The sequence below is a fragment of the Myotis myotis genome, unplaced genomic scaffold, assembly GCF_014108235.1.
Source record: "Myotis myotis isolate mMyoMyo1 unplaced genomic scaffold, mMyoMyo1.p scaffold_m19_p_3, whole genome shotgun sequence".
Classification (NCBI taxonomy): Eukaryota; Metazoa; Chordata; class Mammalia; order Chiroptera; family Vespertilionidae; genus Myotis; species Myotis myotis.
Genome location: NW_023416335.1, coordinates 98,284,641 through 98,309,451, shown reverse-complemented (window position 1 = coordinate 98,309,451; position 24,811 = coordinate 98,284,641). Strand labels below are relative to the sequence as shown.

At 39.7% G+C, this 24,811-nt stretch overlaps 1 protein-coding gene across 6 annotated transcripts in view; it reads right to left on the bottom strand.

The window, feature by feature from the left end:
• The window catches only part of NBEA (neurobeachin), a 1,002,985-nt gene that overhangs the window by 864,580 nt on the left and 113,594 nt on the right, over positions 1-24,811 (bottom strand). For all 6 annotated transcript variants that reach the window (XM_036298874.1, XM_036298876.1, XM_036298877.1 and 3 more), the window contains exons 7-8: positions 9,618-9,737; positions 6,546-6,692 (exon numbers count right to left, since the gene is read on the bottom strand). In XM_036298874.1, the coding sequence (XP_036154767.1) occupies positions 6,546-6,692; positions 9,618-9,737 (267 nt within the window). The remainder of the gene's footprint in view (positions 1-6,545; positions 6,693-9,617; positions 9,738-24,811) is intronic.

The window sequence follows — 24,811 nt, the reverse complement described above, 5'->3', positions numbered from 1 at the left end:
AGATAAATCTTCTTGAAAAAAAATCAGCAAAGAAACAGGAATCCTAAATGACTCACTAGATCAAATGGACTTAATTGACATCTTCAGAACATTTCACCCCAAAACCACGGAATATACGTTCTTCTCAAGTGCACATGGGACATTTTCAAAAATAGACCACATATTGGGTCACAAGCAAAATCTCCTCAAATTCAAGAAGATTGAAATCATAAAAAGCATCTTCTCAGACCACAATGGCATATTATTAGAGATAAACTACAATAAAAACAACCCAAAATACTCAAACACTTGGAAGCTGAATAGCATGCTACTAACTAATGATTGGGTTACCAATGAGATCAAATAAGAAACTAAAAACACCCTGGAAACTGATGACAATGGAAACACAACAATCCAAAATCTATGGGACACAATGAAAGCAGTCATGAGAGGGAAGTTTATAGCACTACAGCCTACATCAAAAAACAAGAAAAAATGATAGTAAATCATCTAACTCTACAACTCAAAGAATTAGAAAGAAAACAACAAGAAAAGCCCAGAGTGAGCAGAAGGAAGGAGATAATAAAGATCAGAGCAGAAATAAATGACATAGACACCAAAAAAACAATACAGAAGATCAATGAAATCAAGAGCTGGTTCACTGAAAGGATAAACAAGATTGATGAACGTATAGCCAGGCTCACCAAGAAGCAAAGAGAGAGGACTCAAATAAACAAAATCAGAAATGAAAGAGGCGAAATAACAACAGACCCCACAGAAATTCAAAGAATTGTTAATAAATAATATGAACAACTCTACCCTAACAAACTAGACAACCTGGAGGAAATGGACATACTCTTAGAATAATATAATCTTCCAAAGCTCAATCTGGAAGAATCTAAAAATCTCAATAGGCCAAGAACTATCAAAGAAATTGAAGCATTCATCAAAAAGGTCTCAGCAAACAAAAGCCCGGGGCCTGACGGCTTCACAGGGGAGTCTTACCAAACATTCAAGGAAGAATTAAAACCTATCCTCCTCAGATTATTCCAAAAAATTCATGAGAAAGGAACACTTCCAAGCTCATTCTACGAAGACAGCATCACCCTAATACCAAAAGTAGATAGCGACAACACAATGAAAGAGAATTATAGGCCAATATCCCTCATGAACATAGATGCCAAAATACTCATTTGCCAAATTATAGCAAATCTAAACCAGCAATACATCAGAAAGATAATACAACATGACCAAGTAGGATTTATCCCAGGGATGCAAGGATCGTACAATATCCACAAATAAACATGATACAGAACATAAACAAATTGAGAGATAAAAATCACATAGTCATATCAATAGATGCAGAAAAAGCATTTGAAAAAATTCAACACCCTTTCTTGATAAAAACTCTCAGCAAGGTGGGAATAGAAGGATCATACCTCAACATAATAAAAGCCATATATGACAAACCCACAGCCAACATCATACTCAATGGGCAAAAACTAAAACCATTTCCCCTAAAAACAGGAACAAGAGAAGGATGCCCACTCTCACCACTCCTGTTCAACACAGTACTCGAAGTACTATGTTGATCAGAAAAGAAGAAGAAATAAAAGGCATCCAAATTGGAAAAGAAGAAGTAAAACTGTCCTTATTTGCAGATGATATGATACTGTACTTAGAAAACCCTAAAGACTCCATCAAAAAATTATTAGACGTAATAAATGAAGTCGGATGTAGCAGGATACAAAATTAATGCCAAGAAATCTAAGGCCTTTCTATACACCAATAGTGAACTTACAGAAAGGGAGACTAAAAAAACAATCCCATTTACCATCACACCAAAAAAATTAAGATACCTAGGAATAAACTTAACTAAGGAGGTAAAAGACCTCTACTCAGAAAACTACAGGACACTGAAAAAAGAGATAGAGGAAGACATAAACAGATGGAAGAACATACTGTTTTCATCGATTGGTAAAATCAACATCATCAAAATTTCCATACTACCCAAAGCAATCTATAGATTCAATGCAATCCCCATTAAATTACCAATGGCATATTTCACAGATCTAGAATGAACGTTTCAAAAATTCATCTGGAATTTAAAAAAGACCCCGAATAGCTGCAGCAATCCTGAGAAAGAAGAACAAAGCAGGAGGGATCTCAATACCAGATATGAAGCTGTATTACAAAGCCACTGTTCTTAAACCTGCTTGGTACTGGCACAAGAACAGACATATAGATGGATAGAATAGAATAGAGAACCCAGAAATCGACCCAAACCACTATGCCCCATTAATATTCGACAAAGGAGGCAAGAGCATACAATGGAGTCAAGACAGTCTCTTCAATAAACGCTGTTGGGAAAATTGGACAGATACATGCAAAAAGATGAAACTAGACCACCAACTCACACCATACACAAAAATAATCTCAAAATGGATAAAGCTTTTAAACGTAAGACGGGAAACCATAAAAATACTAGAGGAATTCACAGGCAGCGAAATTGCAAACATATGCCGAAGGAATTTCTTCTCTGATAATGCTCCTAGCTAGGGCAATGGAAACTAAGGAGAAAATAAACAAATGGGACTACATCAAAATAAAAAACTTTTGCACAGCAAAGGAAACCATCAACAAAACAACAAGAAAGCCCACTGCATGGGAGAACATATTTGCAAATGATATCACCGATAAGAGTTTAATCTCCAACATTTACAGGGAACTCATGCAACTTAACAAAAGGAAGATAAACAATCCAATCAAAAAATGGGCAACGGACCTAAATAGACGCTTTTCAAAAGAGGACATACAGAAGGCCGAACGACATATGAAAACATGCTTAAGGTCACTAATTTATACGAGAGATGCAAATCAAAATGACAATGCAGTATCGTCTCACACCTGTCAAAATGGCTATCATCAACAAACAACAAGTGTTGGAGAGGATGTGGAGAAAAAGGAACCCTTCTGCACTGCTGGTGGGAATGCAGACTGGTGCAGACACTGTGGAGAACAGTATGGAGTTTCCTCAAAAAACTAAAAATGGAACTCCCATTTGACCCAGTGATTCCACTTCTAAGAATATATCCCAAGAAGCCAGAAACACCAATCAGAAAGGATATATGCACCCATATGTTCATAGCAGCACAATTCACCATAGCTAAAATTTGGAAACAGCCTAACTGTCCATCAGCAGATGAGTGGATTTAAATTCTGTCGTACATCTACACAATGGAATACTATGCTGCAGTAAAAGAGAAGGAAGTATTGCCATTTGCAACAGCATGGATGGAACTGGAGAGCATTATGCTAAGTGAAATAAGCCAGTCAGAGAAAGATAAATACCACATGATCTCACTCATTTGTGGAATATAGAGAACAACATAGACTGATGAACAGGGACAGATCCAAAGACAGAGAAACAGTGGTCAGGCTATCAATTCCCATAGGGAAAGTAGGGGAGAGAGGGGGTAAGGGGTAGAGATCAACCAAAGGACTTGTATGCATGCATATAAGCCAAACCAATAGACAAGGACAACAGGAGGATGAGAGCATGAGTGGGGGGGGGGGGGGGGGGGGGGGGGCTTAATGGGAAATGAGGACGCATTTGTAATACCTTAACCAATAAAGAAATTTAAAAAAAAAGAAAAAAAAATCAATTTGATCTTCATCTGTATTCTATCCACCTTCCCTTTTTCATTCTCTAAACTTCTTGAAAAAAATATTAATGTCAAAATTGTTTGCAGTTATCTTTCCGGATATTAATTATACTCTTAGTATTTAAAAATTGAGAAAATACATACAACACCCATAAATTTAAAGCCAACTTCCATTAACAACAAGGAGCCCTTAAAATACTGGCAACTTACAAATGTAATACTTTTTCATGTAATGCCCAAAATTTAAAGGCATGTTCTTTTAAAAGTTCTCACTTTAGCCCTAACCAGTTTGGCTCCGTGGACAGAGCGTCGGCCTGTGGACTGAAGGGTCCCAGGTTCCATTCCAGTCAAGGGCATGTACCTTGGTTGCAGGCACATTCCCAGTAGGGGGTGTGCAGAAGGCAGCTGATCGATGTTTCTCTCTCGTTGATGTTTCCAACTTTCTATCTCTCTCCCTTCCTCTCTGTAAAAAATCAATAAAATATATATTTTAAAAAAAATAATAAAAAATAAAAGTTCTCACTTTATATAGGTACTCTGTATCTGTTAGGGTGCTAGGAAAACCGGTATCACATGAATGCTTGTGCATACAACATAGTGACTCAGGGTTAACACTCAGTTTCACTGTTGGTATGGAAGAATGTGATAAGAAAGAGCCATATGACAAATTACTAAGTTTGCAAAGTGTTTCAGGATAATGTTTTCTCCTTTCTAAATGAAAAAAATTACATAACTCTATATTTAGCCCCTTTTCCTTTTTGCACCTTAAAAGCACCCATCAATTTTGAAATTTCACTATGGCAATCATATTGGATTTATGGTTTGCGTATCTGTATTTACTTGATTTTCTAACTTTATGTTTCATTGGTTTGATTGGTCACTCTACTTATCATTTTGTTAGTGCTTAAAGAAAGCCACTTAAAATATGTTATGGAACAAGGCAAAGCAGTAAGCAAGGAAGGCAGACTGCAATTATAGAAACACTAGAGGACTGGTGCACAAAATTTGTGCACGGGGTAGTAGGAGGGTCCCTCAGCCCAGCCTGCACGCTCTCCAATCCAGGTCCCCTGGCTCCTAACCGCTCACCTGCCTGCCTGCCTGATCATCCCTAACCACTCTGCATGACTGCTTGATGCCCCTAACTGCTCTCCCCTGCTGGCCTGATTGCCCCTAACTGCTCCCTGATGGGCCCTAACATCCTCTGCCTCGGCTCTCACCACTGTGGCTTTTTCCAGAAGGATGCCCAGAAGATGTCTGGTCTAATTAGCATATTACCCTTTTATTAGTATAGATTCCAATGCAAAGCCAACACTTGGCACAGCTATGTCTCAAACCCAACCAAAGGACCCATGAAAAAAGAAGTAGCTAACTGTACAAGCACAAATTCACTTCTACAGATAGTTAAACAAGTAAAATGTATGGAAAAAGGAATGATAGCAAGTATTGCCACCTTGACATAAAAATGACAGCACTATCCTAATGCAATTTATGAGTACTAAAATCACTGAAAACAGCAATATATTTTCATCATAGTAAACTCAAACTGTCACTTATATGTCAACATGGAACATAAAATTGAAAACAAATACTAATGCAAAAATAAAAAGACAAAAGAAATATTTTTAATGTCTGTAGTCCTTTTTCATAACACAATCTTTACACTGATTATTTAGACATAAGGTTTAAAATAAATCACCAGCTCTTCCATACAAGACATGGACTTCTTCAGAATTATAAACACTTTCACATACACTGTATAATTCTTTTTCAGCTCCAAACATTTAGTGATGTCACTATTTCCAATGTGATTTTAATAAATCTCTTATACTAGTAACTCTTTTTCTAGCCAGGTGTGCTGCAGGGGTTGGGAGGTGGGGAATACAGGAGAGGGAAATTGGGGAACATTTGTAATACTGTCAATAATAAGATAAAATAAACAAAATTAAATTAAAAAGCTAATCCTATATAATAAAAGCCTAACATGCAAATTGACCGAACAGTGGAACGACCGGTGAAACAACCAGTTGCTATGATGTTCACTGACCACCAGGAGGCAGACGCTCAACACAGGAGCTGCCCCCAACCCGCAGACCCCAGGCCAGCCAAGCCGGGTGCCATCGGGGCCCCCCCGATTGCCCCGCTGATCGCCCCACAGCAGGAGGAAATTGGCGGCGGTGCCAGGGTCAGGGCCGGCGAGTGGGCGGTGCCAGGCCGGCCAAGGCGGGTATCAGCATGGGCCCCGATCACCCCTCCAATCACCCCACAGATCAGCCCTGATTGCCAGCCAGACTTAGGGGCCCTACCTATGCACAAATTTCGTGCATTGGGCCTCTAGTTCATATATATAAATGTAATATCTTACCTAATTAAGTTTTCATTTTAAACATTACAAAGCAGGAAGAATATAATAAATCATATTAAATAATTAGCTTTGCAAAATTAGGATTATTACTCCATAATCACTGCCTACCCTAGAAACGAATAATTTCAGCAATATGTAATACTTTATACCATTTTCCTTCTAAATCTTTATTCTTCCTAGGTTACCTCTAATTTTAAAAGTAATAGTCATTTTCGTTTGTTTATTATATATCTTTCAAAATTTGATATTTCAAATAGCACATTAAGCAATATGTTTTTATAAACTTCTTATTTCAAAATTATGTAAGAAAAGCCATAGCTTCAACATTAGAAAACAGACTAAAGAATAAAAATAGTTCATGAAAGGTAAATGTTAAAAAAAGAAAAACACCTTTGAAAGAAAATAAACATAACAGCTGAATTCCAAAAAATAGAGATGACTTTTAAACCACACTGAAGACTATCACTATATATTATATCACATTTCACATAGAATTTACATAAAACTTTATACAGAATTTATAAGAGAGTTCTTACTACCTTATATCCAGGTCCTAACTGATGAACTGCAAATATCTGTGCAGGGTTGAGTGCTTCACTGAATACATACACGGCACCAAGTTGACCACAGAATACTCTATTTGCATCAGCAGTTTCGGAGGATCCAAGAAAGCACTTGTCATAGCTCTATTTATAAAAAGTCATAAAAAGCAAATGTATTATTTTCTAATGACAAAATATTTAAGGATACCTTCTTTCACTGTCATAACAATAAAAGAAGAAAGCATCAATTAATTCTTACAGAGTATTTAAGTAATAAAAGCCAGCTAAAGATTTTTAGGAAAGATAAATCAGTTAAATGTTTTATACTGATGGGCAAGTTACACAAACAATAACCATTTACTCAATCACTTGACCACTTCTCCAACTTTATATTTAAAGGCAAAAGGGCTTATAATTATTTATTTACAATAGTAAAAATTATTTTAAACTGAAATGATTTATTATTATTCATATTCAGAGAGAGACTCATCAGAATCAGAGAATAACTCGTCCAATTTTAATCATAAATACATAGGGCCTAATTTTTAAAACGCAACCTAATTTTTCCATTATTGATATATTCTACTATTTCTCCAGACAGAGGAAATCACTTCCCTCTCTCACATAAGTAAGCATTATTCAGAATCAGAAAAGATCACAAAGGTCTGATGCCTAAAGCAGATGGTACAGTGCTCTCCATCTGGAGAACTGAGCACCTAAGAAGCCATTCTTAACAAGACCTTTCCCACTAGGACAGTGGTTCTCAACCTTCCTAATGCCGCGACCCTTTAATACAGTTCCTCATGTTGTGGTGACCCCCCAACCATAAAATTATTTTCGTTGCTACTTCATAACTGTAATTTTGCTACTGTTATGAATCGTAATATAAATATCTGATATGCAGGATGTATTTTTATTGTTACAAATTGAACATAATTAAAGCATAGTGATTAATCACAAAAACAATATGTAATTATATATGTGTTTTCCGATGGCCTTAGGCGACCCCTGTGAAAGGGTCGTTCAACCCCCAAAGGGGTCGCGACCCACAGTTTGAGAACCACTGCACTAGGATGTTTTAAACCTCTCCTAATACTTGGTCTCACCCATCTAGACCAGTGAAAGCAGTCACTGCTGTTTCTCTCTCACATCCTCACAGGTTATTACACTCATGTAAATGAGATACAAAATCAGAAACTAGTCATTAACTATCCAATCCTTAATTAAAAGTATAATAACTTAAGAATTGACTTCATAATGCGTATGTGCATATGCATTATTGTCCAGGCCTCTCCATTTAGTGGAGCGCTACTGCAAATAATTCACAAATCTAAGTATTTTCTTCCTTGTATTAAAAATATATATAACTGTAGAGATAATGACAGTCAACATGAACACTGAGGTTTTTTCCACTCTAATAAAAGGACTTTTTCCTTTGGAGAGCAAAACTTAAGAATTTCATCTGTATATTCTAATTCTGACGAAATTATCCTCATAAATATTTACTATGCCCTGACTACAAGTTTCTAGGACAAAATAAAAAAACTTTTCCTATAAAGGAACAGATAGGAAATATTTTATGGTTTGTAAGCCACATATGATTTCTGTTATCTTCTTTGATTTTTGTCTGTTAGGGTCATTAAAAAATGTAAAAACAGATTCTTAGTTCCTAGGCCACACAAAAAGAGGTAAAGGGCCCTGACCTAGAGAAAAAACTAGACTATGCATACAGTGCTACTAAGAGAACAAGAGCCAATCCCTGCACTGAGAAGACTAAAGTCTACTGAGATGCAGATAATATTGAGATATGAATTTTATTAAAAAGAGGCTTGCTGGAATTATTCTTTGGGCATTAGAACACATCTCTTATTTTTGCTCTAACAGGCCTGGATGAAGATAAGAGAAGGCCCAAAATAGAGAAAAAAGAACTTTTAAGGTCTTAAATCTATATATCCTCTATTAAGAATCCAACTATGTTATCTCCTCCACTGCTAATATTCTAGTCAAAATTACTATCTCTTTGTTATAGCAGTAACATTGAACAGATCCCCCTGCTTCTGCCAATTATTTTCCTTAAAAATATTCTCCATACTGCAGCCTGATTGATGTTTCCAAAATACCAATTAGCATCATGTCTCTAGTCTGCTTATAATCTTACTAGAGGCCCAATGCACGAAAATCACACAAGAGTAGGCCTTCCTACTCCCAGCTCGTGGCACCAGCTTCCCTCTGGCACCTGGGACCCAGGCTTCACTCTGTCCACGGGCAGGCACACAGGGCCTGGGCTTCCCTCACAGCCCTGGCTTCCTCCAGAAGGTGGTCAGGAAGGACTTCCAGTCTAATTAGCATATTATGCTTTTATTATTATAGATAAAGATTTTGAGACTAGATAACATTGGAAAGCCCAAGCCTTATGTTAGTACATGAGGCCTTGCATATTTGACTGTCTAGTATCTGCTTTGCCTCATCTCTTATCTGTTCCTTTCCCTCTGCCCCAAACAAACTGGTTACTTTGTTGTTTAAGAAACTTTCCAGTTTTGGCTTAAAACCTTTCAAAATCCAATGAAAGGGATATTCCCCCCAAATATCCACATGGCTTGCTCCCTGAACTCTAATAAAATCATTTCTGTATCATCTGGCTTCTCCCATCCCTAAACCTACACTTTCTATATCTGTTCCCACTTAATTTTAGTCCACAGAATTTATCACCATTTATCTAATAAATAGTAGTGACTATATGTTATATTTATCTGTCTAAGGTTTTTGTGTCATATCCAAATAAGGTGAAAGATACATTTTTAATGCCTGGGATTCTGGAAATACTAGAATACAGCCTTGATGTTTTTGACCTAATATTTAATAAATTATCAAAGCATTTTTTTCTTTTTTTGTATCACTAATCATGTCTTATAGCAATTATATTAAATTTAAGACTTAAAAATTCACTTAATAGAAAAAAATTCAAAGTAAAACTATTAAGTTTCTAACAAACTATTTTATTATTCAATTATAAACAATTACATATCATATGCTCAAATACATTAGAACACAGGTTAAAATAAAACTTACATCATTTGTGTTAACATGCCAAGCCATATCACCATAGGATACTAGCTGTCCATTCACATAGCATCGAATTTCACTGTTTCTCCATCGATTGTATATGTGGACAATGCTGATCATATACCACTTAAATGAAAAAAACATTAAAGATATCAATAAGTAATGTTTAATTTTTATTGTATAAAAAGCAATTGTAACATTCATAACATACCTACAAAAAATGCTTGCAGCAAGTAACAGTTGCCCTCTACTATTTCAATTCCCTCATCCCATTTCTCATCTATCAGATGAAAGAAGTAATTCATAAAGAATAAACTTGTGATTTGGACAGAGCTAGAAAGCCTTGAATCTTACTAAACCTTCCAATTAACAAAGATCCAAAAACTATGAAATTATGATTATATTTGTGTTGATTCATTTAACAACATTTACATTGTGCCAGGTACTGCAAACTCACAGATTTGACAAGACTGAACATAGTTCCCACTTTCCTGAAACTTATGGCATAATGAAAAAGAAATACATTAAACAAGTAAAACAATATAGGATCACAAATTATAATGATTTCTGTGAGGAAAAGAGAACGGTTTAAAATGAGAGAGAATAACCTAGATTATACTTTGGACTGCACGGTCAAGAAAGACCTGACAAATGAAAAACTTTTTAACATTAATAGTACAATTTAGATACAATTGAAACACGCCATTTAGACTTATTAAATCAGGGATAATTTTATATTCTAAACTTAACTTACGAATATTCATTAAAAATAAAGAAATAAATTTCAATTGAGTTCTCATTTTATATTTATTAGGGCCAACAAAATGCATTTTTAGTGTTGTTGGTTTTTTTTATATAGATGGTTTAAGTTCTATAATAATTTGTGGATCCAAAACTTAGTCTCTTTATAGTTAACTAGAGGCCCAGTGAGTGAAATTTGTGCACGGGTAAGGTCCGTAGGCCTGGCCAGTGGTCAGGCCCATTGGGGCCTTCTGGCTGCTGGCTGGGGCCTTTCTTCAGGCTGCTGGCCAGGAAATTCCTTCCCCAGCTGCCAGCTGCCGGTGGGGGCCTCCCTTCCCTGGCTGCTGGCTGCTGGCTGCTGCCCGGGGCCTTCCTTTGTTCTGCACCGCCCCCTGGTGGTCAATGTATGTCATAGCGAGCGATCGAACTCCTGGTCTCCTGGTCGAGCTCCCGAGGGGACAATTTGCATACTAGGCTATTTAGATGATAGATAGACAGATAGATAGATAGATAGATAGATAGATAGATAGATAGCCTAAAGCAGAGAATATAAAAATAGTTTTCTAAAATGAGAATAACACAAATGATTTCTAGATATTTGAGCAAGTATACCTTCAGTGGATAAGGGGAATGGGGGATAATTAGACTAGCTTTCATTAAAAAAAAAAAAAAAAAAAAAAAAACCATAAAAATATAGACTACAGGCTTTGTTCTCCAGATTACTTAAAAGCACTATTCAATTATTTAATAAATATTTGCAAAGTACATAACTTTAATAATAATTCTCAACCACTAAAATTTGTTATTTCAAGTTGTCTGGAATATTTTGAACAAAATTCAATTCATTTATTTTTATTTAGAAAATCAACACTAAACAACTCACAGATAACAGTAATATATAAAAAGCATTATCAACTATAAAAACAATGTCAGGTCAAATCATTTAACTCATTTACAAGTTCTTTATCTTCTTAAGTTGTTTCATTCTAGGTAATCTAATTTGTTGCAAACTGAGTCATTAAAGTTAGTCATTTAACAGCTCATGTTTCTAAGTATTACAAACTTATGAGAAAAGAGCTCATAAAATTGAGCATCAAATAAATTTAAGAAAACTTCATAGATATTTACATATGTAAGAATCAAAATTTATCTAAATAGCCCTAGCTGGTTTTGCTCAGTGGATAGAGCATCAGCCTGCAGACTGAAGGGTCCCAGGTTTGATCTGGTCAAAAGCACATGCCTGGGTTGCTGGCTTGATCCCCAGTAGGGGTGTGCAGGAGGCAGCCAATCAATGATTCTCTCTCATCATTGATGTTTCTCTTTCTCCCTCTCCCTTCCTCTGTGAAATAAAAAAATATGTATTTTTTAAAAATTTTTCTACATTATTTTCAACCATAATGCAATCTAGACACAATATGTACATTTTTAATAAAATTTTGAGAAATTAAAATATCTAAATAGAATAGACATGTTTATAAATATAAAAATTTTCTGCTGCTGAAAGACAGTGTTTGTTTTAAAACAAACACTAAAAGCTGTACAATTGAGAGATTCCAATATGGTGGCAGAATGAGCAGAAGCTGAAACGACAATCTCCCAGTACCAAATTGAAATTACACTAAAATATAGAGATATCATCCTGAATAACCTACAGAAGACTAAGTGGAAATAACCCTTATAAACAAGGATGTAAGGAGGAGGCCACATCAAGATTGGTAGGAAGTGTGGTGGTGCAAGAAGGCTGGTTAGGCTCGCACAGGCAGCAGTGAAATTCTGGAGAAATATCTCAGTTGTAGGGGGTTACCTCTGAGAAGTCTGGGATATAAACACAAGCTGGACTCCCCAGCCCAGAGTAACAAAACTGGGAAAGGTGCCTACATAACACCTAGCTATGAAAAGCACCAAGGGTACAGTCCAGCAGGATAAGATGGCTAGATACATAGGCACCCCCTTAATGGGCCAACACTCTAAATTGCATTTGCAGCCACTCATCTTGGACTCCGGCAGAGAGAGGACAGGGTGAACTAGAGCTGAATGAGGAGAGTCTGTAGCTCTGTGGAGACAGCCACCAGGATCACTATGCTGAAGAAGCATTCCCCACTTCTGCAGAAGCATTCTTTCTCGGGCAGAGATTTCCCAACAATACAGCTTCAGCATGGGGGGAAGCAATTGCCCCACCAATAGAAAATCCTCTTGTCCCAACCTGGAGAGTTTACATCCACTGTGCTAACATGCTTCTGGGCCTTGGGCTAGAAAAAGCAGATCTTGGTGCACAGCTTGGTCCTTTCCACATGCACTCAGACACAACTGAGGAAGCCATAAACTATGGCTCTCCGACAGCTCTAAACAGGGTACTCAGAGCCCATTATAAACAGCATGTGACATTGGATTAAACAACAGATCCTCCAAAGGAACCCAAAACCAATAAACCCAGTGGCCAGCTTCAAACAACAATGGAGAAGGATCCAATAAGCTCACAAGCGGTATATCAACAGGGAAATATTGGCAGGATCCAAATCCTGCTAAGGTGAATTCAGCTTCATGTAATAAGCATCAGCTACAGACTGCATGCTGTGTTGGGGCTGAGCCTCACTGTCAGCCAGCCTAAAGAGAAAGCTCATGCATAAATGGGCCAATAGCAAGTAAGACTCAATTACAACAGGAGGTCACACGCAAAGAACACAGGAAATTATTACAGCACCCAGGTCTGGTGGTCATGGAGACTATGCCACTGGGTCCCACAGGTCACCTATCACATAAGGCCACCCTACCAAGATTGAGATTCGTATATAATACATAGAAACAAATGCAAACAAGCAACTAAAATGGAGAGAAAATGAAGCAAGCACCAAAAGAGAATTCTCTAGAAGAAGACCTAAATTAAATGGAAAAAAGCAATTTATCAAATATAGAGTTCAGAATAGAGATTATAAGGATGCTCAATTGCATGAAAAAAAATAAACAGAAACTATGAAAAACAACTTTGTAAAATGAAGAATGACACAGCAGAAATAAAGAACACAGGAAGGAATAAACAGCAGATTAAAGGAAGCTGAGGATGGAATCAGTGAACTGAAAGACAGGGTAAAAAAAATCACTAAATCAGAGAACCAAAAAGAAAAAGCAATTATAAAACAGGAGTACTGCTTAAAGGATCAGTGCAAGAATCTGAAATGTTCAGTATCATAGGAGTACCAGAAGATGAAGAAAGTGAGCAAGAGATACAGAACTTTTCTGAAGAAATGTCATAAAACTTACCTGACCTAGTGAAGAAAAAGTCACACAATTTCAGGAAGCACACAGAGTCCCAAGCAAAAAGAACCCAAAGAGGACCATGAGCAGACGCATCATAATGAAAATGCCAAAAATTAAAGAAAAAGAAAACAGAGAAAGAGAAAAGAAATTTGCTAACCACAAAGAAGCTTCCATAGACTATCAGCTGATTTCTCAACAGAGACACTGTAAATCAGAAGGGAGTAGCAAGAAGTATTCAAGGTAATGAAAAGCAAGAATCTAAAATCAAGATGGTTCTATCCAGCAATACAATAATTCAAAACAGGAGATGAAATAAAGAGCTTCCAAGACAATAAAATTGGCTAAAAGAGTTTGTTAACAACAATCCAGCATTACAAGAAATGTTAAAGGACTGTTAGAAGAAGAAAAAGAATGAGAGAGAAACAAGCAAAAATAATACAAATGACAATCTACACTAATAAAAGAAAACATGCAAATTGACCGAACCTTCGCTGCACCTTCGCCCACCAGCCAATCAGAGCGACTATATGCAAATTAACCCAACCAAGATGGCGGCCAGCAGCCACAAAGCTGGAGCAAGCAAGAGGCTTGGTTGCTCCACTGATGGAGGAAGCCAAGCTTCCCGCCTGCCACGGCCGGCACTGAGCTCCACTCAAGGCAACAAAGTTTCAATTATAGAAGATAAATAAACCCCAGATACCTGCTTTCAACTGGCCGTGTCCACAGAGCTGGAGTGAGCAGGAGGCTTAGGTTGCCCCTAGCGATGGAGGAAGCCAAGCTTCCCGCCCACCCTGGCCAGCTCTGATCTCCACTCAAGGCTACAAAGTTTCAATAATAGAAGGTAAATAAATCCCAGAAGAAAAAAAAAAGAAAAAAAGGAGAGGCTGGGAGCTTCCATCGCCGGGGGGCTTGGCCAGCCTGAAAACGGCACTCAGCTCCTCACCCAGACTGGCCAGGCACCACAGTGGGGAACCCCACCCTAAAGGGGGTCTGGCCAGCCTGAAAAGAGACATCACCCCTCACCCAGGGTGGCCAAACCCCCATGGGGTGAGGGTCCCCACTGGGGGGGGGAATTGACCAGCCTGAAAACAGCCATCAGCCCCTCACCAAGGCGGGCCAGGCAACCCAGTGGGACCCCCATCCTGATCCAGGACACCCTTCAGGGCAAACCAGCCGGCCCCCACCCATGCACCAGGCCTCTATCCTATATAATAAAAGGGTAATATGCAAACTGACCCTAACAGCAGAACAACTGGGAATGACTGGTCACTATGACACACACTGACCACCAGGGGGCAGATGCTCAATACAGGAGCTGTCCCCTGGTGATCAGTACACTTCCACATGGGGAGCTCTGCTCAGCCACAAGCCAGGCTGACGGCTGCCAGCACAGCGGTGGTGGCGGGAGCCTCTCCCACCTCCTCACCAGCACTAAGGATGTCCGACTGCAGACCATTATAAACTGATGAACAAAAATAGATACAGAGGCAGAGCAACATCGAACAGACTGTCAAACTACAGCAGGATGTAGGGGGAGGGCTGAGAGTGGGGGGGCGTAGGTAAGAGATCAACCGAAGGACTTGTATGCATGCATATAAGCATAACCAATGGACACAAGACACTGGGTGGGGGGGTATGGGAGGCCAGGGGAAGGTCAAGAGGAGAAAATAAAAGGAGACATATGTGATACTCTTTGTAATACTTTAAGCAATAAAAACAAAATAAAATAAAAAAAGTCAGGGGGTCGCCCATTAGGGATAGCTCCATGGTTGAGCATCGACCTATGAATCAGGAAGTTACCATTCAATACTTGGTTGCAGGCTTGATCCCCAGTATGGGGCATGCTGGAGGCAGCCAATCAATTATTCTCTGTCATTACTGATGTTTCTATCTCTCTCTCCTTCTCCCTTCCTCTCAATGGAAATATATATATATATACTAGAAGCCCATTGCAGGAGGATTCCTGCCAGAATAGGGCTTCCTCGGGTTGATCGCACCTCCAAGCCCCTCCTGCCCAGGGCTCCACACAGGGGTCCCGCGGGGCTTAGGCGGCTCATTCGCTCCGCCAAGCCCCTCTGCCCAGGACCGCTCACGGGGGAGAGGGGGGTCCCGGCTGGGGGCGGGGCTTAGGCGGCTCGTTTGCGCCACCAAGCCCCCCTGCCCAGGACCGCTCACGGGGGTCCCGGGGGCTTAGGCGGCTCATTCGCTGTTCGCTCCACCAAGCTGGCCACCCAGGGCCGCTCACGGGGGTCGCAGCTGGCGGCAGGGCTTAGGCGGCACATGGGGGCCCGATGGCGGCTCGCACTGGCCTGCCCTTGCCTGCAGTATGCAAATTAGCCACCATTGTTGGTGGTTAATTTGCATATTGTGCTGATTAGCCAATGGGAGGCATAGTGAAGGTACGGTCAATTACCATGTTTGTCTATTATTAGATAGGATTTTTAAAGAAGGGGTAAGCAATACTTATAGCTGACAAATAGACTTCAAAGCAAAGGCCATAGCAAGAGACAAAGACAGTCACTACATTACACTAAAGAGATTGATCCATAGAGATAAGGGAAGATGGCAGCTGGCAGCACAGTGGTGAGGGATAGGAAGTGAGTGAGTGAGGGGATGAATGGAGAGTGTGTGGATATGTGTGGTGTGTGAATGAGTGAGGGACAGTTAAATCCGGCAGGAGCAGCAGAGGCTGACAGACCAGGCTCTCTGGGACAGGGAGAGATTACCACCGCTGCGGCACTCCCCAGACTGCAGGACTCGGCACAGAGCCCACGCCATCTTAAAGGGGAGAGCGGCCTCTTCTAGGAACTCAGCAGCACCACCACCCAGACAGGCCTTGGACACTGCCCGCGACCCGGAAGCCACTCCAGCCAAAATCCTGCAGCCACACACGCAGACTCTGGGACTCTGCGCCAAAAGGGCAACGCGCCGCTGGCAGCAGTAAGTGCAATCTCCCCCTCCCCAGTGGCAGACCTCCGACATTGCCTGCATGCGCGTTCGCGCGTCTCCAGCTCGCCCGTCTCTGAGGCACACCACTCCATAGACCCCTTAGGAGCCACTGGGAGACTAAGCTGGGTGTGATTTTGTACAGACACAGGCTCACTGCCACCCAGTAGAAATTCTGAATTCCCTCTGCCTGAATAACTGCCCCCTCACACCCAGCTGCGCAACTTAAGCGCCAGGGCCCCTCAGTGCCAGGGCCCCACAGAGTGTGTCAGAGCTCAGCGCCAGGGGAACTGCACCTGTGAACTGCACCACCACAGTTGCTCACTCCCCCTCAGCCCATCTACCCACAGGGCACTTTGGGGAAGCCGTGGTGAGCCTCTGCTGGGTCCAATCTTGGACTAATAGGGACGCACTACCCTGGGCAGTAGAAATTCGGATTTCAACCATCCTGGATACCTGCCCAAAGCATGCCAGGGCCCTTCAGAGTGCTTCACTACGCCTGCGCTAGCAAACTCACTGCGGGTGTTCCTGTGTGCCACTACGGGGAACGCGAGTCTATCTACCACAAGTGCATCAGCAAAATCTGAGTTTCCCCACCTTACAGCTGAAGAACTTTGGACACTACAGGTGCATGCTTTTCCAGTGTGCAGGTCTCCCAAGACCACCACTCCACAGGCAACCCTGGGGCCCCGCTGCAAACCCTGCTGGTCCTGCACTTAAACAGGGGTGCACTGCTGGGTTGTAGAAACGCTGAATTCCCTCTCCTGGGATACCTGCCTACAGACACTGCAATCCAGTGGCTTCAGTGCCAGGGCGCTTTAGAGTGTATCAGTACACCCTGCTGGCAAATACACAAAAGGTGCCTCTGTGAGCGGCTGCTGGAATTGCGTGTATCCAACCACGGAGGCATCAGCAAAAGCTGAGTCTACCCACCCCACAACGACAGAACTCTGGACACCACAGTCACGCTTTGCCAGAAAACAGGCTTTCTGAGCCCCACCACCCCAATAGACGGTTCCTGGGTGGCACTGTGAGTCCCTGCGGGGCACGCGTGATTTCAATCAAGGGCATAAGACAGCAAAAATTAGAACACCCCCTCCAAAGCTGCTGACTTCTAGACACCTCAGTCACGCCTTCCCAGATCACAGGCCTACATCAAGAGAACTCAAATAGCTCAAGTAGGGAGCTACACTAGACTACCAAACCCAGGAGACCTGAGAGGTCACACCAGTAGCACCACACCCTAAAGAAACTGGATAGCAAAGCAATCGGAACTACAATTAAAACATTACAGCAAAACATGGGAAGACAAAAAAGCAACCCACAAAGCAAAGAAAAAGAGGAGTCACCAGAAAGGGAGTTAAATGAAATTGAGGCTACTAACTTATCAGAGAAAGATTTCAGAGTAATGGTTATAAGGATGCTCAAATGGCTGGACGACAAATGCACACAACTCAATGAGAATTATAAGGAGCTGAATGAGAATGTCACCAACATGAAAAGGAACCAAGAGGAAATGAAGAACGACATAACTGCAAGGCTTCAAGAGCAGACTAGAAGAGGATGAGGACTGCATCAGCGAATTAGAAGACAAGGAAGGAAAAAACACACAAACACAGCAGCAACTGGAAAAAAAACTTAAAAAGCAAGAGGAGAGCCTAAGGGAACTTTGGGACAATGCAAAACGAAACAACATTCGCTGAATAGGGGTACCAGAAGGAGAGGAGGAGAAGCAAGGAACAGAAAACCTGTTCGAAGAAATAATGACAGAAAACTTCCCTGATACTGGCAAGAAAAAAAATACACAAGTCCAAGAAGCACATAGAGTGCCAAACATAATGAACCCCAAAAGACCAACACCAAGACACATTATAATTAAATTGGCAAACACCAACGACAAAGAAAGAATCTCAAAGACTGCCAGAGAGAGACAGAAAGTTACCTACAAGGGATCTCCTATTAGAATATCAGCTGATTTCTCAACAGAAACACACCAGGCAAGAAGGGAATGAAATGAAATATACAAAGTGATGCAGAGCAAGGGAATGAAGTCAAGAATACTATACCCAGCAAGGCTATCATTCAAAATTGAAGGTGGATTCAGGAGCTTCACAGACAAAAAAAGGGCTAAGAGAGTTTATTACCACCAAACCAGCAATGCAAGAAATGCTAAAGGGACTGCTGTAAAAAGAAGAAACAGAAAGACAAGAAGAAACACAAACATTAAGAATAAAAATGACCACAAACAAGTACTTTTCAATAATAACATTAAATGTAAATGGATTAAATGCTACACTGAAAACACATAGGGTAGCTGAATGGATAAGAAAACATGACCCATATATTTGCTGTCTGCAAGAGACCCACCTCAGAACAAAGGATTCACACAGACTGAGAGTGAAGGGATGGAAAAAAAATTTTCAGGCAAATGGAAATGAGAAAAAAGCTGGGGTTGCAATACTTATATCTGACAAAATAGACCTCAAAGTAAAGGCTATAACAAGGGATAAGGAAGGCCACTACATAATACTAAAGGGAGCAATTCAACAAGAAGATATAACTCTGGTAAACATATATGCACCCAATACAGGAGCACCCAAATACATAAAACAGCTTCTGGAAGATATCAAGGGAGAGATCAATAGCAATAGTCATAGTAGGGGACTTTAATACCCCACTGACACCACTGGATAAATCCTCTAAACAAAAAATCAGCAAAGAAACAGCAATCCTAAATGACTCACTAGAACAGATGGACTTAATTGACATCTTCAGAACATTTCACCCCAAAGCTACAGAATATACATTCTTCTCCAGTGCACATGGGACATTTTCAAAGATAGGCCATATACTAGGACACAGGCAAAATCTCGTCAAATTCAAGAGAATAGAAATCGTAACAAGCATCTTCTCAGATCACAACGGCATAAAATTAGAAATCAACTACAGTAAAAACATTGAAAAAAAATCAAACACTTGGAGGCTAAATAGCATGCTATTAAGCAATGACTGGGTTACCAGGGAGATCAAAGAAGAAATAAAAAGCATCCTGGAAACAAATGACAATGGAAACACAACAATCCAAAATCTATGGGACACAATGAAAGCAGTCCTGAGAGGGAACTTCATAGCTCTATAGGCCTACCTCAAAAAACAAGGAAAACTGGCAATAAATGATCTAACCCTACAACTCAAAGACTTAGAAACAGAGCAACAAGAAAAGCCCACAGTATCCAGAAGGAAGGAAATAATAAAGATCAGAGCAGAAATAAACAACATAGACACCAAAAAAACAATACAAAAGATCAATAAAACCAAGAGCTGGTTCTTTGAGAGGATTAACAAGACGGATGAACCTCTAGCCAGGCGCACCAAGAAACAACGAGAGAGGACCCAAATAAACAAAATCACAAATGAAAGAGGTGAAGTTAACAACTGACCCTACTGATACACAAGGGATTGCCAAAAAATAGTACGAACAACTCTACTCCAACAAACTGGACAACCTCAATGAAATGGACACATTCCAGAAAAATACAAGCTTCCAAAACTCAACCAGGAAAAATCAAAAAACCTGAATAGGCCAATAACTACTGATGGAATTGAAACAGAATCAAAAAGCTTCCAGCAAACAAAAGCGCTGGAACGGATGGCTTTACAGGGGAGTTTTACCGAACATTCAAAGAAGAACTAAAGCCAATCCTTCTCAGACTATTCCAAAAAATTCACTTCCAAACTCTTTCTATGAAGCCAGCATTATCCTAATCCCAAAACCAGAAAAAGACACCACAAAGAAAGAGAATTACAGGCCAATATCCCTCATGAACATAGATGCCAAAATTCTCAACAAAATTCTAGCAAACCAGATCCAGCATTACATTAGAAAGATCATACACCATGACCAAGTGAGATTTATTCCAGGAATGCAAGGCTGGTACAATATCCACAAATCAATAAATGTGATACATCACATAAACAAGTTGAGAGACAAAAATCACATAATCATATCGATTGATGCAGAAAAGGCATTTGACAAAGTCCAACACCCTTTTCTGATAAAAACGCTCAGCAAAGTGGGAATAGAGGCATCATACCTCAACATAATAAAAGCCTTATATGAAAAACCTACAGCCAACATCACACTCAACGTGCAAAAACTGAAACCATTTCCCTTAAGAACAGGAACAAGACAGGGATGTCCCCTCTCACCACTCCTGTTCGACATAGTACTGGAAGTGCTAGCCAAGCGATAAGACAAGAAGTAGAAATAAAAGGCATCCAAATTGGAAAAGAAGAAGTAAAATTGTCATTATTTGCAGATGACATGATACTGTACTTAGAAAACCCTAAAGACTCCATCAAAAAATTATTAGACGTAATAAATGTATTTGGCAATGTAGCAGGATACAAAATTAATGCCAAAAAATCTATGGCATTTTTATATGGCAACAGTGAACTTACAGAAAGAGAAATTAAAAAAACAATCCCATTTACCATCGCACCAAAAAAATTAAGATACCTAGGAATAAACTTAACTAAGGAGGTAAAAGACCTCTACTCAGAAAACTACAGGACACTGAAAAAAGAGATAGAGGAAGACATAAACAGATGGAAGAACATACCGTGTTCATGGACTGGTAGAATCAACATCATCAAAATTTCCATACTACCCAAAGCAATCTATAGATTCAATGCATTCCCCATTAAAATACCAACAGCATATTTTACAGATCTAGAAAGTACCCTCCAAAAATTCATCTGGAATTAAAAAAACAAAACAAAACAAAACAAAAAACCTGAATAGCTGCTGCGATCCTGAGAAAGAAGAACAAAGTAGGAGGGATCTCAATACCAGATATGAAGCTGTATTACAAAGCCACTGTTCTCCAAACTGCCTGGTACTGGCACAACAACAAACATATAGACCAATGAAACAGAATACAGAACCCAGAAAACGACCCAAACCACAATGCACAACTAATATTTGACAAAGGAGGCAAGAACATACAATGGAGTCAAGGCAGTTTCTTCAATAAATGGTGCTGGGAAATGTGGTCAGACACATGCAAAGAAATGAAACTAGACCTCCAACTTATACCATACACAAAAATAAACTCAAAATGAATAAAGGACTTAAACGTAAGACAGGAAACCGTAAGATTATTAGAGGATCCACAGGTAGCAAAATCTCAGATATATGCTGAAGGAATTTCTTCACTGACACAGCTCCAAGGGCAATGGAAACTAAAGGGAAAATAAACAAATGGGACTACATCAAAATAAAAAGCTTCTGCACAGCAAAAGAAACCATCAACAAAACAAGAAAACCCACTGCTTGGGAGAACATATTTGCCAATGATATCTCCGATAAAGGTTTAATCTCCAACATTTATAGGGAACTCATACAACTTAACAAAATGAAGATAAACAACCCAATCAAAAAATGGGCAACGGACCTAAATAGACACTTTTTGAAAGAGGACATACATAAGGCTGAGAGACATATGAGAACATGCTCAAAGTCACTAATCATCCGAGAGATGCAAATCAAAACAACAATGACATACCATCTCACACCTGTCAGAATGGCTATCATCAACAAATCAACAAATGACAAATGTTGGTGAGGATGCGGAGAAAGAGGAACCCTCGTTCACTGCTGGTGGGAATGCAAACTGGTGCAGCCACTGTGGAGAACAGTATGGAGTTTCTTCAAAAAACTAAAAATGGACCTTCCATTTGACCCAGTGATCCCAGTTCTAGGAATATATCCCAAGAAATCAGACACACCAATCAGAAAGGATATAAGCATCCCTATGTTCATAGCAGCAAAATTTACAATAGCTAAGATTTGGAATCAGCCTAAGTGCCCATCAGCAGATGAATGGATTAAAAAACTTTGGCACATCTACACAATGGAATACTATGCTGCTGTAAAAAGGAAGGAACTCCTACCATTTGCAACAGCATGGATGGAGCTGGAGAGCATTATGCTAAGTGAAATAAGTCAGTCAGAGTAAGATAAATATCACATGCTCTCACTCATTTGTGGATTATAACGAACAATGTAAACCGATGAACAAAAACAGATGTAGAGACAGAGAAGCATCGATCAGATGCTCAAAACTCGGAGGGAAAGCAGGGGAGGGTGGGGGTGAGGGGGAGAGATCAACCAAATGACTTGTATGCATGCATATAAGCATAGTGATGGATGTGGACAACAGGGGATGAGGCAGAGGGCAGGATTGGGGGGATGAAGGGACATTGGGGGGATAAGGACACATTTGTAATATCTCATTCAATAAAGGGGAAAAAAAAGAGATTGATCCAACAAGAGAGTATAACCTGGGAAAATATATATGCAAACCAAAATAGGAACATCTAAATATTTAAAACAAAACTTTTGGAGGACTTTAAAGGAGATTATCAACAGCAATACAGTCATAGTAGGGAACTTTAACACCCCACTGATTTCACTGGATAGATCTTCCAGGAAAAAAAAATCAGTAAAGAAATAGCGACCTTAAACAACATACTTGATCACATAGGTTTAATTGACATTTACAAAACATTTGATCCAAAAAGGGCAGTATATACATTCTTCTCAAGAACAATTGGACCATTCCCCAAAAAGACCACAAGTTAGTACACAAAATAATCTTAACAAATTCAAAATTGAAACCTTATTAAGCATATATTCTCGATCACAATGGCATGAAACTAGAAATCAACAAGAGTTTTTAAAAAAACCACACACAACTCAGTCTCCTCAATAAATGGTGCTGGGAAAATTGGACAGATAAATGAAAAAAAGAAAAAGAAAAAAGAAACAAGACGACCAACTTACACCATACACAAAAATAAACTCAAAATAGAAAAAGGACTTCAATGTAAGATGGGAAACCATGAATATCTTAAAAGTATCCCTGGCAGCAAAATATCAGACATATGTCATAGCAGTAGCTTTACCAATACAGCTCCTAGAACAATGGAAACTAAGGAGAAAATGAACAAATTGGACTACATCAAAATAAAAAGCTTCTGCCCTCGCCAGTTTGGCTCAGTGGACAGAGCGTCGGCATGCAGACTGAAGGGTCCTGGGTTCGATTACGGCCAAGGGCACATGCCCGGGTTGCGGGCTCGATCCCCAGTTGGGGGCGTGCAGGAGGCAGCCAATCAATGATTCTCTCTCATCATTGATGTTTCTATCTCTCTCGCCCTCTTCCTTCCTCTCTGAAATCAATAAAGAAATACATTTTAAAAAAGAAAAAGCTTCTGCACAGCAGAAGAAACATCAACAAAACAACAAGAGAGCCCAATGCATGGGAGAACATATTTGCCAATGTTATCTCTGATAAGGGTTTAATCTCCAACATTTATAGGAAACTCATACAACTTAACAAAAGGAAGATAAACAATTCAATCAAAAAGTTTGCAAAGGACCTAAATATAAATAGACACTTTTTGAAAATGGACAAACGGAAGGCCAAGAGACATATGAGAACATGCTCCAAGTCACTAATCATCCGAGAGATGCAAATCAAAACAACAATGACGTACCATCTCATAGAATGTCTATCATCAACAAATCAACAACAAGTGCTGGCAAGGATGTGGAGAAAAAGAAACCCTCATGCACTGCTGGTGGGAATGCAGGTTGGTGCAGCCACTGTGGAGAACAGTATGGAGTTTCCTCAAAAAATTAAAAATGAAACTTCCATTTGACCCAGTAACCCCACTTCTAGGAATATATCCCTAGAAACCAGAAACACCAATTGGAAATTATATATGTACCCATATGTTCACAGCAGCACAATTTACAATAGCTAATATTTGGAAACAGCTTAAGTGCCCAACAGTAGATGAGTGGATTAAAAAACAGTGGTACATCTACAGAATGAACAAATGAACAAATCTTTCTTACACTGCAGTGAAAAAGAAAAAACTCATACCATTCACAACAGCATGGATAGACCTGGAGAGCATTATGCTAAGCAAAATAAGCCAGTCAGAAAAAGATAAATATTACAGGATCTCACTCATTCATGGACTATAATGAGCAACATAAGCTGATGAACAAAAATAGATCCAGAGACACAGAAGCATCAAACAGACTGTCAAACCTCAGAGGAAGGCAGGGGGCGGTGGGAGGGGGAAGCAGGGGGGTGTTAAAAGATCAACCAAAGGACTTGTATGTATGCATATAAGCATAACCAATGGACAAAGACAGTAGGGGGTTGAGGGCATGTGCTGGGGAG